This window comes from Myotis nattereri (genome assembly GCF_964212035.1).
Source record: "Myotis nattereri genome assembly, chromosome: 12".
Lineage (NCBI taxonomy): Eukaryota > Metazoa > Chordata > Mammalia > Chiroptera > Vespertilionidae > Myotis > Myotis nattereri.
In genome coordinates this window covers 79224821-79238196 of record NC_138087.1, presented here as the reverse complement: position 1 = coordinate 79238196, position 13376 = coordinate 79224821, and the positions used below count along the sequence as shown (strand labels likewise).

The window sequence follows — 13376 nt, the reverse complement described above, 5'->3', positions numbered from 1 at the left end:
TGCTGGCCTGACAGTGGGCTCAGCCCTCGGGCTGGTCTTCCTTGCCATGCCAGTCAGCAGTGGCCCGAAGAGCACCACTGCCAAGAGCTGGGCTGCTGGCAAGGAAGTGTCAAGGGCACAGGAAGGGCTGGACACGAGGGCAGGGCAAGTGCCTGAGAACGGCCGGCCGAGGTGACACAGGCCGCAGGATCCTGCCATTGTTCTGCCCCATAAAACCCAACACGGGGCCTCCAGCCCCTCCAGAAAGCAAGGGCGCCCTCCCTCCGACCCACACCACAGCTCTGGACAACAGGAAAGATTACAGACCAAAGCAATCCGCTCACATTCTAATGTAAACATTTATTTAAAAAATACTACGGAGGAGAGATGTGGATTCAAAAAACAAAGTCATATACAGAAACAAAATGTACTGGACCAAAAACAAGAGAGAGAGAGAGACCATAGGCATTGGGGCAGAGAGGGGAGTGGAAAACTATTTACACGTCATTTATAAAAGAGCAAGTCTACAAGAGTGTAATACCAACGTATAAATGCAAAATATAGTGGCACGTCACGTGAAGAGGCGGCCAGTGCCTCGCAGAAACGGGAGGCTAGGGGCCGGGGGCCGGTTTGCTTTGTCTGCAAGGCCGCTGGCGGTGTGCTAGCACCTCCCTCAGGCTGTGCAGAACAGCAGTCTGAGGGGGCAAAGAGGTGATGCGCTGTGAGAACAGGATCAAACAATCCAGAGAAATAAAATACAGGTTCGGGTGATTAGTGTGAAAACAGGGCCTGTGTGAGGTCACGGGCAGGTGTGGGGCGCAGAGGGTGGGTTTCTCCTGGTTTCTCCAAGGGCTGCTTCTGGGCCTGGAGTGAGACCCAGCAGGTACCTGCCCACGCCTCAGTAGCTGCTCTGGGTCACTGTCAAGGAGGCGTGGGCCCCTGCCCCGAGCCTGGTCCTGGGCAGCGCAGGGGGAGATTACACCACACCGGCTCTTCGAGACACTCTAGGGTTTCATTTCTTTGTGGTTTTCTTCATCCCTGATGGCTAAGTGTTGCTTGTGGTCATTAAATAAGACATTTGCCCACGAGGGTGCAGCCAACACGAGTGGGGCTTTGGTGGCCCGGGCCTGCTCCTCCTGTCTGTGTGCTGGTGCCCACGTCTGTATTGGCTGTGCTGAGAGCAGAGCTTTGAAACGCTTCAAGAACCCCAGAAAACTGAAGGCTGGCTTGTCACAAAGGAGAAAGTCCTGTAAGAATCTACTTTGTCTTAGGGGAGTACAAGGGAGGGAATGGAGATCCGTCAGAAATCAAGATCAAGCGCCTTTTCCGGGCACCTGCAAGTTCAAAGGGAAGGTAACACTGGGCCACCAAAGACCTGCCTAGGCCGGGGCCGGGCCATCTCAGCACCAGTGTTCGTACCAGCCAGCCCTCCGCCCCGCCCCACCCCTGCGTGCTGGACAGCAACCCTGCTCCCCGCAGGCCTGGGCTTTCCATCCAGAATGAGCAGTGTCACAGAGAACTGGGACTGGGCTCGCGGGCACGCGGCAGGATGACAGGACAGTCCCCCTCCTTCCTGCGACCCAGAGGCTGGCTTGTGCTAGCACCTGTTTCACCCCCCAGGCAAGAGCTGTCCTTCACGGGAGGAAATGGGGAGGCCCAGCCCCGGCAGAGCTTCCCAGGATGCAGAGCTGGAACATGTCTGGAGCACAGGAGGTGTGAGGAGGATGAGGGTACAGGCTCCCTCCACCAGGTGAGTGAAGGCCACAGTTCCCAAGGCCTGGTGACACAGCTCCCGTTCGGGGCACTTCTTGTTGGGAAAGACGGAGGCGAAGGCATAGCCAGAGGAAATCCCCCAGAAAGACAGACAGAGAGGAAGCGCGCACCCACCTTCACAGCTGGCCGGAGGGCAGGCCTGACGCCCCGTGGGGAGGGGCTGGTGTGCCGACTGCAGTCCACCAGGCGGAACCCACAGACAGAACTGACAGAGGCTCAGAGAGCGGGCTGAGGAGGAGGAAAGTGCAGGGGGCAGTTGGTGCACAGTGTAGGTAGTAGGGCGGTACACTCCATGGTGGCCCCCAGCTCCGGGGCCAAGGTCCCAGCTCAGTCCGGTATCAGCCACCGTCATGGGCACGGGAGCCCTCACACACTGCAGGCGGCTCTGGCCGGCCTGACGCTGGCTTCTGCTACCTCTGTACGATGTCACTGATCTCTTTCACGGAGCTGAGGAGTTTGCTGAAGTCCTGAGTGGCCGCCGGGCCACTCCCTGCGGTTGCCGGGCAGATCTGAAGCTCCCGGAGGTTGTTCTCCAGCTTGTTGATGGCCTCGCGGAAAGCGAATTTGTTCCTCATTTGCTGGATGGAGTCCACGTAGCTCACGCAGAACGTGTAGAGGTTTTTGCCGGCTTCTAGCACGGCGCTGTGGCTGGCCATCTGCTCCGAGTTCTTGGAGATGGCGAGGCACAGGGCCTCGGTGCTGTCCAGGACCACACCCTTGGTGATGGTGCCACTGGCGATGCGCTCGGGAGGCTGGCGGGTTTTCCGAAGAGACACACGGGTCGATATGAGAGGGATGAAGGCGGTGGAGGACAGCTGGTCCCCTGCCAGGGCGGAGGATGCTGATGGCAAAGTGGAGGGAGTGGGGACTGGGCTGGTCGGGGTCCCCGCTGGCTTGGTGGATGACTGAGGCTTTGGCATGGACAGGAGCACAGGCTTTTTGACGCCCTCCCCCAGCTGGCTGGGTTTGGCAGCGTCACTGTTTACAGCATCCACAACCACAGCCGTGGATTTTGCTTTTCCGCTGGCGCCGGCCTCCCCAGCTGCTTCCTGGCTCAGGCTCGGAGAGGGCCTCCCGGCTTTCCCAACAGAGGCTGGAAGTGGGGGTGGCGGGGCAGGCTTGAGCTTGGACAACTTCCCTTTGTCTCTCCCTGGGGACTCGGAGGAGGGCTTGTGCCTCCTCATTCGAGATTCCTCTGCGGGGGCCTTGCTGGTCCCTCCAGATGCACCTGGTCCTGCTCTGCTGGTGGCGGGCACTGGCTCAGCTGTGGCAGGGGTCCCCAAGGCACTGGACTTCCCGGCCTCGTCCTTGTGGGGCAAACCAGAGGAAGGAACCACCACCACCTGCCTACGGAGAAGTTTTGGAGTCAGACTGGGAGGGCTGGAGCCCGGGCTGGACTCCGCTGTGTCTTTGAAAACCTCATCAGCCAACTCCTCCATCTTCTTCACCAGCCTTGGTGGGGGCGTCACCGTGCCTCTGGCCACCTGGTCAGACCTGGTCTCACTCGCCCGCTTCCGAGGCAGAGCTGGCTTCTCGCTTTTGTGCCCTCCGAAAGTGGACGAGTCAAACTGTCTTCCCGTGGACTGCAGGTCCCGAGGCAGCGTGACCGACCTCCACTCTGTGTCCTTGGCCCCGTGGGGCACGCAGGAGGCAGAGCAAGACCTCAGGAAGCGCTTGCTGGCGCTGCTGCCACTCTCCTCTTCACTGGCGGCTAGTCGGCTGCTGGTCAGCGTGCTGGACTTCTTCCACAGGTGGGGAGACCGGAAGCCTGCGCCTCCCGACTCCCGGAAGGCTCCATTGGGGACACCAGCCCCACTGCTGGGCTTTGGGGACTTGGCTGGCTCGGCTGTGTCCGAGGGTGTGACAGCAGGCGCCCCGTTGCTGACTTCACGGCCCTCTTCCTCTCCGGCCCCCTTGCGCTCTGGCTGGCCGTCCATCTCCCGGAAGGAGCTGCTGCGTTTGGGAGGGGTTGGGGCCGTTTTCTTCTTCTTCTTGATCAAGGCGCTAAACAAATTGGTCTTTTTGTCTTTGGGGAGAAGGCGTTCATCTTCATTTAGGCAACCATCCTGGGGACCTCGTTCTTTTCGAGGGAGCAATGGAGACACAGCAGGCTCGTGGTCCAGAGGATCTGAAACACATGGGGAAGGTTCGACAAGTCCGAACTAAAGACCCCTGAGCGGCAAGACCCCTCGAGCGAGCCTCCTACTCTCTAAGAGGCCTGGGCTCTGGGCTCAGAAAGGCCTGGGCAAGCTACTTCTTGTTGCTCACCCTCAGCTTTCTCATCTGTAGAACAGAGGATGTGCCCTGGCTGGCATTCTCAGTGGTTAGAGCATCAGCCTGCACACCCAAGGGTTGCAGGTTCGATTCTGGTCAAGGGCACATACCTGGGTTGCAGGTTTGAACCCCGGCCCCAGTCGGGGTGCATGTGGGAGGCAACCAATCAATGTGTCTCTCTCACATAGATGTTTCTTTCTCTCCCTCTCCTTCCCTCTTCAGAATCAATAAAAATATTTAAAATACACACACACAAAAAAAAAACACACAAAAAACACGGGAATCATGGTTCTATAGGTCCTGCTGTGGCAACACATCCCCTATTGCCAGCTCGCCCCGTCCCTTCCCACTTCGTGTGTGACCCATCAGAGCAGATGCTGGCCCACCTCTGGCACTTTGGTTCCACGGTCTGCAGGAGGACCCAGGCTTCTAGGGTTGGGGGGCAGGGGGACAACTGCTATATCAGAGCAGCCTGGCTCCAAATAGAGCCTGGCACACAGGAGGCACCAGACCCAGCCCCTGACCATATTGACAATCCTCCTGAACCACTCCCACCTCCCTCTCACTTCTCAGAGACCAGACAGGACAGGATGCTCGCTCGGGGCCACAGCTGTGAGTACATGAAACGGTGGCTTCTTCCTCAGGTTTCATCCGCATCCCTGCCTGCTTGACTGGACCGACTGCTGAAGCCAATGCTCGATGGCTCACGGGGGGTGGGGGAGGGGTGCTTCCGGGGGAGATGACTAACGTGGGATTTGCCTGCCCTTCTGTGCGGGTCCCACTCACTGCTTCCCATGTGCCACGCTGGCCCTGGGCCTCGGTGGGGAGGGGCAGGGACATACCAGGCTCTCCCGGGCCCTTGGCGTGGGGCGCCTCAGGCAGGTCGGTGGCGTCTCTGTGTTCCGCGGCTCTCCTGGAGGTCCGTGTCTTGGTGGGCAGCTCTGGGGCCTGCAGCAACGTGCCCGCAACCCCTCGCACGCCCTTCTTCCCCAGCTCCTTTTCCACTTCTAAGAAACACCAAGAACACAACACACACACACACACACACACACACACACACACACACACACCAGCAGCCATCAGGACGGTGTCACTGTCGGTGTGCTGGTTTTCTTTTTAAAATAACAGTGGTCATCTACACACGTTTACAGAAAAGAGATACAAATGATAAGGAAACACTTATAGTTTGCAGAATTCTGCATGGCTACGAAGGACAGAGCTCCACACTCAACACTTCTGTCCAGCTTTCTGGTCTCAGATAACTTGTTGGCCCGCGCACTTCTCCCTGGAAGTGAACTAAAGGACCAGGGCTGGAGTCCCCTACAACCATCCCTCCTACCCCAACCTTCCACCCAGGCAGGCCCCCCAGGACGGGCACTTTACCATCTGATATGCTGGACTCCTGAAACATTGTTTCAAAGGCTTGGTGGATTTCAGCAAAGGAGGGCCGGTCAGAGGGGTTCCACTGCCAACCTGGACAGATGAGACCGAGTCAGACCACCCAAGAGGCCTTGCTAACAATAACAAGTGTGTGGTTAGCAATTCTGAAGGAAAAGTCTAGAATGGAAAGAAGCATTCCACTCCTGCTACCCACCTTTTAGTGTGACAAGTTAAGTGATGAAGGCCATTGTGTCCTATTAGACATTAAGAATTTAAAAAGACTAGACACTAGCAGGAATATAGATTGTAAAACCCCAGAGAGATGTTGACAGCTGGAACTGCTTTTACAAATATTTGTCTCCCAACCCCACTCTAGCAAGTGCACAGATTTACTAAGCCAAATAGGTCGTCTTCGTCTTTACCCTTACTTCACCATTATCAAAGCCCCAAATCCTCATTAGTAAACAAATGCTAGCCAACGAGATTAAAGGAGGATGAAGGACTGATCAAGGTGAGGATGTAGCCTGGTGGGAGTATAAGTTGGTACAACTTTTTCTGAAAAACAATTTGGCAAAATCTGTCAAAACTTAAAATGCACATAGCCCTTTGAGCCAACAGTTCAACTTTTAGCAATCCCAGTACAATGCAGGTGTGTGGAGGTACTCACTCCCGCCTTGCTTATGGCAAAATCCTAAACAAATGTGTAATTAAATGTTCATGAAAAGAGCAATGAATAAATCACCTAATGGGATGCTAAACAGTTATAGATAAAATTAAGTGGGGAGGAGAGACATTTCCAAACTATGGACATGGAAAGATTTGTCTGTTACACAGCTAAGTGCAAAGAAAGTTGCAGGAATGGTTTTATATATATACTAAAACCAACCAGATAAATGTCTCCTGGAGTATCTACCTACTACTACAGATGTGTGAAGGTAGGCCCAGGAGTTGGTATTTATTAAAAAGAAATCCAAGTATGCATCAATCCCAATTTTGTATTAAAAAATGAAAAAACCCTCATACATAAAAGGATAGAGAAAAACTGAGAGGAAAAAAAAGTGCAAAAATATGTATCAAATTCGTTCATTCACTGCTTTACATACACACTCCCACAGTGGAATGCTTTACAAAGCCCACATGTAATCTTTGGAACTGGCAGGGGAAGGCTCACATGCTCGCATGAGTTCGTAGACCTTCTCTGGGCAGCCTTCCGGACGCTCCATGCGGTAGTCTTTCTCTAGCAGCTCATACACCTGGGACAGGTCAATTCCCGGGTAGGGCGACATGCCGTAGGTAGCAATCTCCCAAAGCAATACTCCAAATGCTAGGGAAAAAAGAATAAGAAAGGTTATTTGAAATGTGCAGAATTTAAGTATTCTGCATTTAAAATTGGTTTCCTGTGTAGAAGACAGAAGCTACGCTTTCAGAAACAGGCCAGGCACTGACATTTTACCAGGCTCTTAATTACTAACAGCCCAGGACAGAATGAAACTTTCAGTTCACTCACCCCCACAGACCAGAACACGCTGAAGGGGAGAAGAGGGCTGCACTGAGGAGCCCCTCCAGGGTCTTGTAGGTAACATGACCATCTTGCTGGGACATGTGTGGAAGGAATCCAGGGCTAGATGTCAGGAAGCCATGTCTACTCCTAACTCTGTGACCAACTAGTTATGTGCTTAAGGCAGGCTGCCTCCCCTTTCTGGAGTATGAGATATTGCTAAGGTCCCTTCCAACTCTTCACAAGAATCTTACAAAATCTTTGCCCGCCAACATGGCTCAGTGGTTGAGTATCAACCTATGAACCAGGAGGTCAAGGTTCGATTCCCGGTCAGGGTACATGCCCAGGTATGGGCTCGATTCCTAGTGTGGGGCATGCAGGAGGCAGCCGATCAGTGATTCTCTCTCATCATGTTTCTTTCTCTCCCTCTCCCTTCCTGTCTGAAATCAATAAAAATATATTCAAAATCTTTGAAAGTTTTGCAGGCCCTTAGTACAGCCTTGACATTCCTAATCCCATTAAAGGAAGCAGAACTGACTCCTCCCTAGAGAAATGGATGGCTCAGGTCTAGGGCAGGGAATGAAGGGGAAACATCACAGGTGCTATCGAAAGCTACAAGGGTCTTGTCAAAGGGACTAGGAGCACTGTGAATTTCCCACCAGCAAAGATGAGACAGCCTGAGTATCAACAAGGAAAATAACTGTGAACCCGCAACCCAGTTACTTGCCCTTGACAGGAATCGAACCCGAGACCTTCGGTGCGCAGGCCAACGCTCTAACCACTGAGGGACGGTGGTCAGGGCAAAAAGTATGACTTTTATGATTTAATGGGAAAGTTGTACACTAACTGGATATTTGATAATATTTGGAAATTACTGTCAATTTTTGGAGGGGGACATTGTAGTTATGAGGCTGAAAATGCCATCTTTAAGAGGCTCACACTGAAATACTTATGGACAAAGTAATATGATGCCTGGAATTTGATTCAAAATAAGGTGTTGGTGGAGTGGGCGGGGCACAGAGGATGCAAGAGCAGCATGAGGTGGTGACCAGCAGGCCGGGTGATGGGGCAACGGCGCTCATCAGGCAGCTCTGTCTTCTTTAGGGTATGCTTACAATTTGCCAGAAGAAGTTCTTTAAAAAAGTAAAAATACAATACTCTCACGAGGCTTTAGAGGGTAACAGCCTATTGAAAGCCCAAACCAAACTACAGAGCATTCCCTGCAGGGCTGGCTAGGTGCCCCGAAAAACCAAGCGGCAAACTTAGAATGAAGATAAAGGGTAAGTTAACCTAAATTATTTTGGAAGAAAAAGCTCATTCTAACTTCATTTTGGAGAGAGAACAGGAAAAAACGACTTTTAAATAAAAAAGAAACAAGCAAAAAAGAGAATTAAATAATGGGGGAGGGAAAGGTAAAAGAGCAAGAAAGAGACAATGAAAAAGCAAGAGAAAAACAAAACGAACAAAACAGGAAAGCAGCCACACCCTGGGCGGGCGAGGAGGGAGCGGAGGGCCCTTACCCCAGACGTCGGACTTGATGGAGAATTTGTTGTAGGCCAAGCTTTCAGGCGCGGTCCACTTGATCGGGAATTTGGCCCCGGCGTGGGCTGTGTAGGTGTCCCCTGTCATTAACCTGCTCAGGCCGAAATCAGCCACCTTCACCAAGTGGTTTTCCCCTACCAGGCAGTTCCGGGCAGCAAGGTCTCTGGGAAAGAGAAGAGTTCATCCATGAGAGGTGCTGGCTTGCCTTCCAGCCTCACAAATACACCACCGACAATGGAAAAAGGGAGTCCGGTCCCCAGGAAACTTACACTAACTTCCGCCAGGGAGCAGTGCCTGGCCCTCAGAACCACCTGGGGTCCCAACATGGGGAGAGGCTGCAGGGGGCACTGGAGCGGCCCCGGCCCTGCGGCCTGGAGCAAGGTAATTACGCTGCGACTCAAGTTACCTTCTTCATAAATGAAAAGGATAATCACAGCGCCTACTTCTTAGGGTTGTTGTGAGTGATAATTCATTACTATGTAAAGTGCTTCCACTGGTGCCTAGAGAATGGTCAGTGTCACCTAAAGCGTCTGTCTGGCTGTCTCTGCTCTATGCCAGGAACAAAACCAAAGGCCGGTCCTCAGCCGGGAGAAACGGATAGCCGAGTGAGTCTCCGCTTGTACTCTCCAGACTTGGAGGACAGAATCAAATAAAGCCCGCAGCATCCTTCACCCAGATTGTGTTTTCTACTTTCCTCTTTCTTCCTGATGCTTATCCAATGCTTCCTGAAACTTCTCTCCCGTTCAATCGGCTTCCTCTTGCCTCCTGATTCTACCAGGGAGTTAGGAGTCTAATCTTTGGTTCAAGGACATTAGCGATAAAATCACAGGCAAACAGGAATGGAGCAATGAGACGAGGCAGCAGCTACAGCCATGGCTGCACAGGACAGCGTCATCAGCAGCATCAGAGGGAAATTAAATACAGAAGAGTTGTGCCTAGCAGGATTTTGGGAAAGGACTTTAAGTTTGCCTGAATGAAGAGGGAATGGACCTTGCTGTGCAAGGCAAACCAGAAGTCAGGAAATCTCAATTTGCAGCCTCAGAGGGTTCACATTCTTGAGTGACAAGCGCATCTGAATCAGGGTCTCGTGGAGCATAGAAAATCCGTCGTACAAGGAAGCGCAGCACTTCACACATGCTCCTCTTGTCCCTCACTGTGAAATCTCCTGTGCGGGTTTCGTACTCGTTAATTGGGTAGGAAAGGTCACCACGGTGGCATGGAGAGCATCCTGCATAAAAGACTCCGGCAAAGCCCATCAGCTCTGTCCTGCACTGGCTGTCACTTTGCTAGGAAGCCATTTCCACCACCAAAGAATGCGAAGACCAAGATAATTGTGGCACACTTGAAGGTCAAAACACTCCAGGCTTTAAAACAGTAAAGGCGCTTCATTTAGAACCACAGACACACAATTCTGACAATTGTGGAAACACTGCTGACCCAGATGACAGCAACTTAAGTGGAGAATGAAATGATAATAGAGCAGGGAGGGGGAAAACCAACCCCACGCAGAAACAAAACCCACGCACTGGCTATTACCGCCAATGTGTGTACAAGCAATGCCCGCTGCCTCAGGAAGAGGCCATTAGGACGCACGTCCGGCTTGAGGAACAACGAGCATCCACTTCAGAGGGAGCTGCGACTGCTCGGAAGGACGCCTTTTATGAATCATTTAATCTTCTAGTTAGCTCAAAACGGTTCCAAAGTGAGGTGTTTCTTAGGCCTGGCCTTCCGCCGGGTGTGTCAGGACTCAGTGTTTGCCTTTGTTTCAAGGTCTACTGTGTTGCCAGCCAGAAGAGGCTGGGCTTTTCTAGAAGGATGCCTGCCCCCCCCCCCTCACTCCCTGGCTCTGGGGGGAGGCTGCCTGGCCCCCGCTCACTCCCTGGCTCTGGGGGGAGGCTGCCTGACCCCCCGCTCACGCCCTGGCTGGGGGGAGGCTGCCCGGCCCCCGCTCACGCCCTGGCTGGGGGGAGGCTGCCCGCCCCGCTCACTCCCTGGCTCTGGGGGGAGGCTGCTGGAGGGGAGGCTGCCCGGCGCCTACCTGTGGAGGAAGTTCCTCTTCTCCAGGTACTCCATGGCGGACGAGATCTGCGTGGCCATGTACAGCAGCACCACGGCCGTCACCTCCTGGCGGTTACACTCTCTCAGGTAGTCCAGCAGGTTCCCATAGGTCATGAACTCAGTGATTATATAGAACGGGGGCTCCCGGGTGCAGACCCCTGGCAACAAGACATTGAGGGCTTCAGGGTGCTGCTCTACTCCCCGCTGAACGAGGGTCAGAAAGGACTGGCACTGAAGGAAAACGCTTCCGAAACGGATGCTGACTCTGCTGCAGCTTCTAACATGACTTGAGGCCGTGCTGCTGGGGGGGGGGGGGGGGGGGGCGTGCTCATGCTCTTGTCTCCCTCCCAAGCCAATGAACTCACAGGAAGAGGCTATCAGTGAGCTCAGAAGCAAAGCCAGGCCCACATCCAACAGCCTAAATCGTTGTTAGTTTACCCTCAATGGTTATGTCTGATGGCTATGTCTACTTACAGAATCACTTCAGTGGAGAAACGTTAAAAATTCTTAAGTTTTGCCAGACCAGTGTGGCTCAGTGGTAGAGCATCAACCTATGAACCAGGAGGTCACGGTTTGATTCCGGACAGGGCACATGCCCAGGTTTCAGGCTAGATCCCCAAAAGGGGGCGTGCAGGAGGCAGCCAAGCAATGATTCTTATTATTGATGATTCTATCTCTCTCTCCTTCTCCACTCCTCTCTGACATCAATACAAACATACTTCAAAAAAAATTCTTAAGTTTCAGAAGCCAATTTGAGATTTGAATGCTTTTAGGTATCAATTTAAAGCAATAACATTCTCTCTTTCACAAACCCCCCGACACACACAATCCCACAAAGGCCTCCTTTACCAATGGCTGAATGCTGGCAGGGAACAGATGTCCAAACCAAACTCTCGCCAGCCACTCACCTCTGCTCTAACGGCACCTGCACCACCCCGAGGGTTTATCGCGCGCACTCACCAAGTAACTGTACCAGATTCGGGTGCTTGATCTCTTTCATCACTGCGGCTTCTTTCAAGAACTCTTCCACCTCCATGGTGTCCTCCTGCAGGAAAAAAAGTGGTGAAATGATCTCCGCAAGGAACGTGTCTGAGTGGGAAGGTGCGGCGTGAATGGTCAGTACGAGCTGGAGCTTCGATGAACAATCCCCTGGCCAGTCAGTTTCAACCCCACACTGCTCTGGACAGGTTCCACCGCTGCTGCTGATCCCCTCAACAGCACCAAGAAGTCCCCGCCTCGGTGCTGAACTTCTGGATTCCCCCAGGGCAGCACATCTGGGCTGGCCTGTTTATGTTGGTGACTTGCTTCTGGTGGCACAGGCCATATTTGTCTCCATCACCTCGTGGAGTTTGTGGGGGTAAGGGAGATGTGTACAGGCAAATGCCACAAACGTGGTACTAGTTCCCTAAGGAACGGCGAGTTTTCAAGGGGTCCTAACATGCATAATGTAAAAAAAAAAAAAAGAATCTGAAATGTGTCTTTGATTTAAGAGAAGAGACCCTGGTGATACAAAAGGTGCCGGGTTACCAAAGAAGAACGATGTCTCAAAATACGGCAGAAACAGAGCACGTGACGCTGTGAAAGAATGCGGTGTCGTGGGCTCTTAATGAAGCAGCCACCGCTCTGCCAGGTCCATTACTCAGATTCCAAAACCATCCTCAGGGCAGCAAGCTCGCAGCATCCGAATGCCGAGGGGAGACAGACATCAGCAAATGCCCAGAGCAAACGTAAGACACTTCTGCATTTCCTCACATATTCTGAGTCTAGGCTGGCGATTTTCAACCGGTGTGCTGCAAGAATTCTTAAAACATGCAATACCTGACTATTTAGTCAAGGGCACAGACCTCTATTCCCTTAGACTGTCAAATAAAAAAATGACAAACAACAACCAATACAAAAATAGCTGTCTGGTGTGAATGAATCAAAATTATACCTTTTTTGGGTCAGATTGGCAGAAAAATATGCTTTTTGGTGTGCTGAATTCAGTAATCTGGTTATGTGTGAGATGGAAAGGGTTGAAATCGCTGCTCTGAGCTGCAGTGCGGAGCGCTGCGGCGCCTGGCCCTGTGGTAGACCCTATTGGACCAGAGCCTTGTTGTGGCTTCTGTCCGGTAAACCTCTTTTTCACTTAAAGAACCCACTGTCTACAACACAGGAAGCAGGTGGCGGTAAAGGACATGGTCTGTTTGCTGTGAGAACCTGGCTATAAAGGCAATGACGCCACCCTCCCAGTTTCAACATGGAGTGTGAGTTTTACTGAAGAGAAAGCGTGCGTGGGAGATGGGGGTGACTTCTTGAAAACTAGATTCCTCCTGCCCCTTCGGGAGACCAAGATCTGATGCCATCCTCACCTGACTGCACATTCCTGAGGGCAGACTTCCAGAGGACAGCCGGCCTCTCAGCGCTCCCTTGCTTTGGGTCTACTGTGTTCACAAGTGAAGCGTGGCCGATGAGTTATGTGCCAGCCCATTATCACTGTGCTTAATTAGGGCCGTGAGAATGAAACTCCGAAACAACTTATTGCTCTTTAAGAATGGCGAGCTGCTCTAAATGTCAATTAAACATGGTTGGTAGTCTCTGTGTCAAGCTATCTGGGGAAAGGGACTCATCCCTGCTGCCACCCCATTAGCTGTTTAATTCTTCCGAGTCCTCTCTACTCCTTAACATGCTCAGCCGACCGTGCTGTTCTGGGCGTGAAGTGCTCTGATTTACCCGCTGACAGGCTCATGGCAAAGAGCGAATGCCTGCCAGAACCGGAGACTCAATGCTGCTCATGTAGGACCAGGGTCTTTAAGAATCTTGCTTGGCCAACAATATGTTCAAAAAGTAGCTCTCCCATGAAGTTTTCTAGACACGCAGAGTTTTTTATTTT

General features: G+C 52.5%; 1 protein-coding gene across 2 annotated transcripts in view; it reads right to left on the bottom strand.

Annotated features, from left to right (window-relative positions):
* Positions 1-319: 319 nt before the first annotated feature.
* ABL1 (ABL proto-oncogene 1, non-receptor tyrosine kinase) overlaps positions 320-13376 on the bottom strand; it is a gene marked incomplete at its 5' end in the record, with an annotated part of 95107 nt that continues 82050 nt past the window's right edge. For both annotated transcript variants that reach the window (XM_081103967.1, XM_081103968.1), the window contains 7 exons: positions 320-3880; positions 4869-5033; positions 5410-5499; positions 6578-6730; positions 8425-8609; positions 10485-10662; positions 11465-11549. In XM_081103967.1, coding sequence (XP_080960093.1) covers positions 2163-3880; positions 4869-5033; positions 5410-5499; positions 6578-6730; positions 8425-8609; positions 10485-10662; positions 11465-11549 — 2574 coding nt within the window. In that variant the 3' untranslated portion in view covers positions 320-2162. The remainder of the gene's footprint in view (positions 3881-4868; positions 5034-5409; positions 5500-6577; positions 6731-8424; positions 8610-10484; positions 10663-11464; positions 11550-13376) is intronic.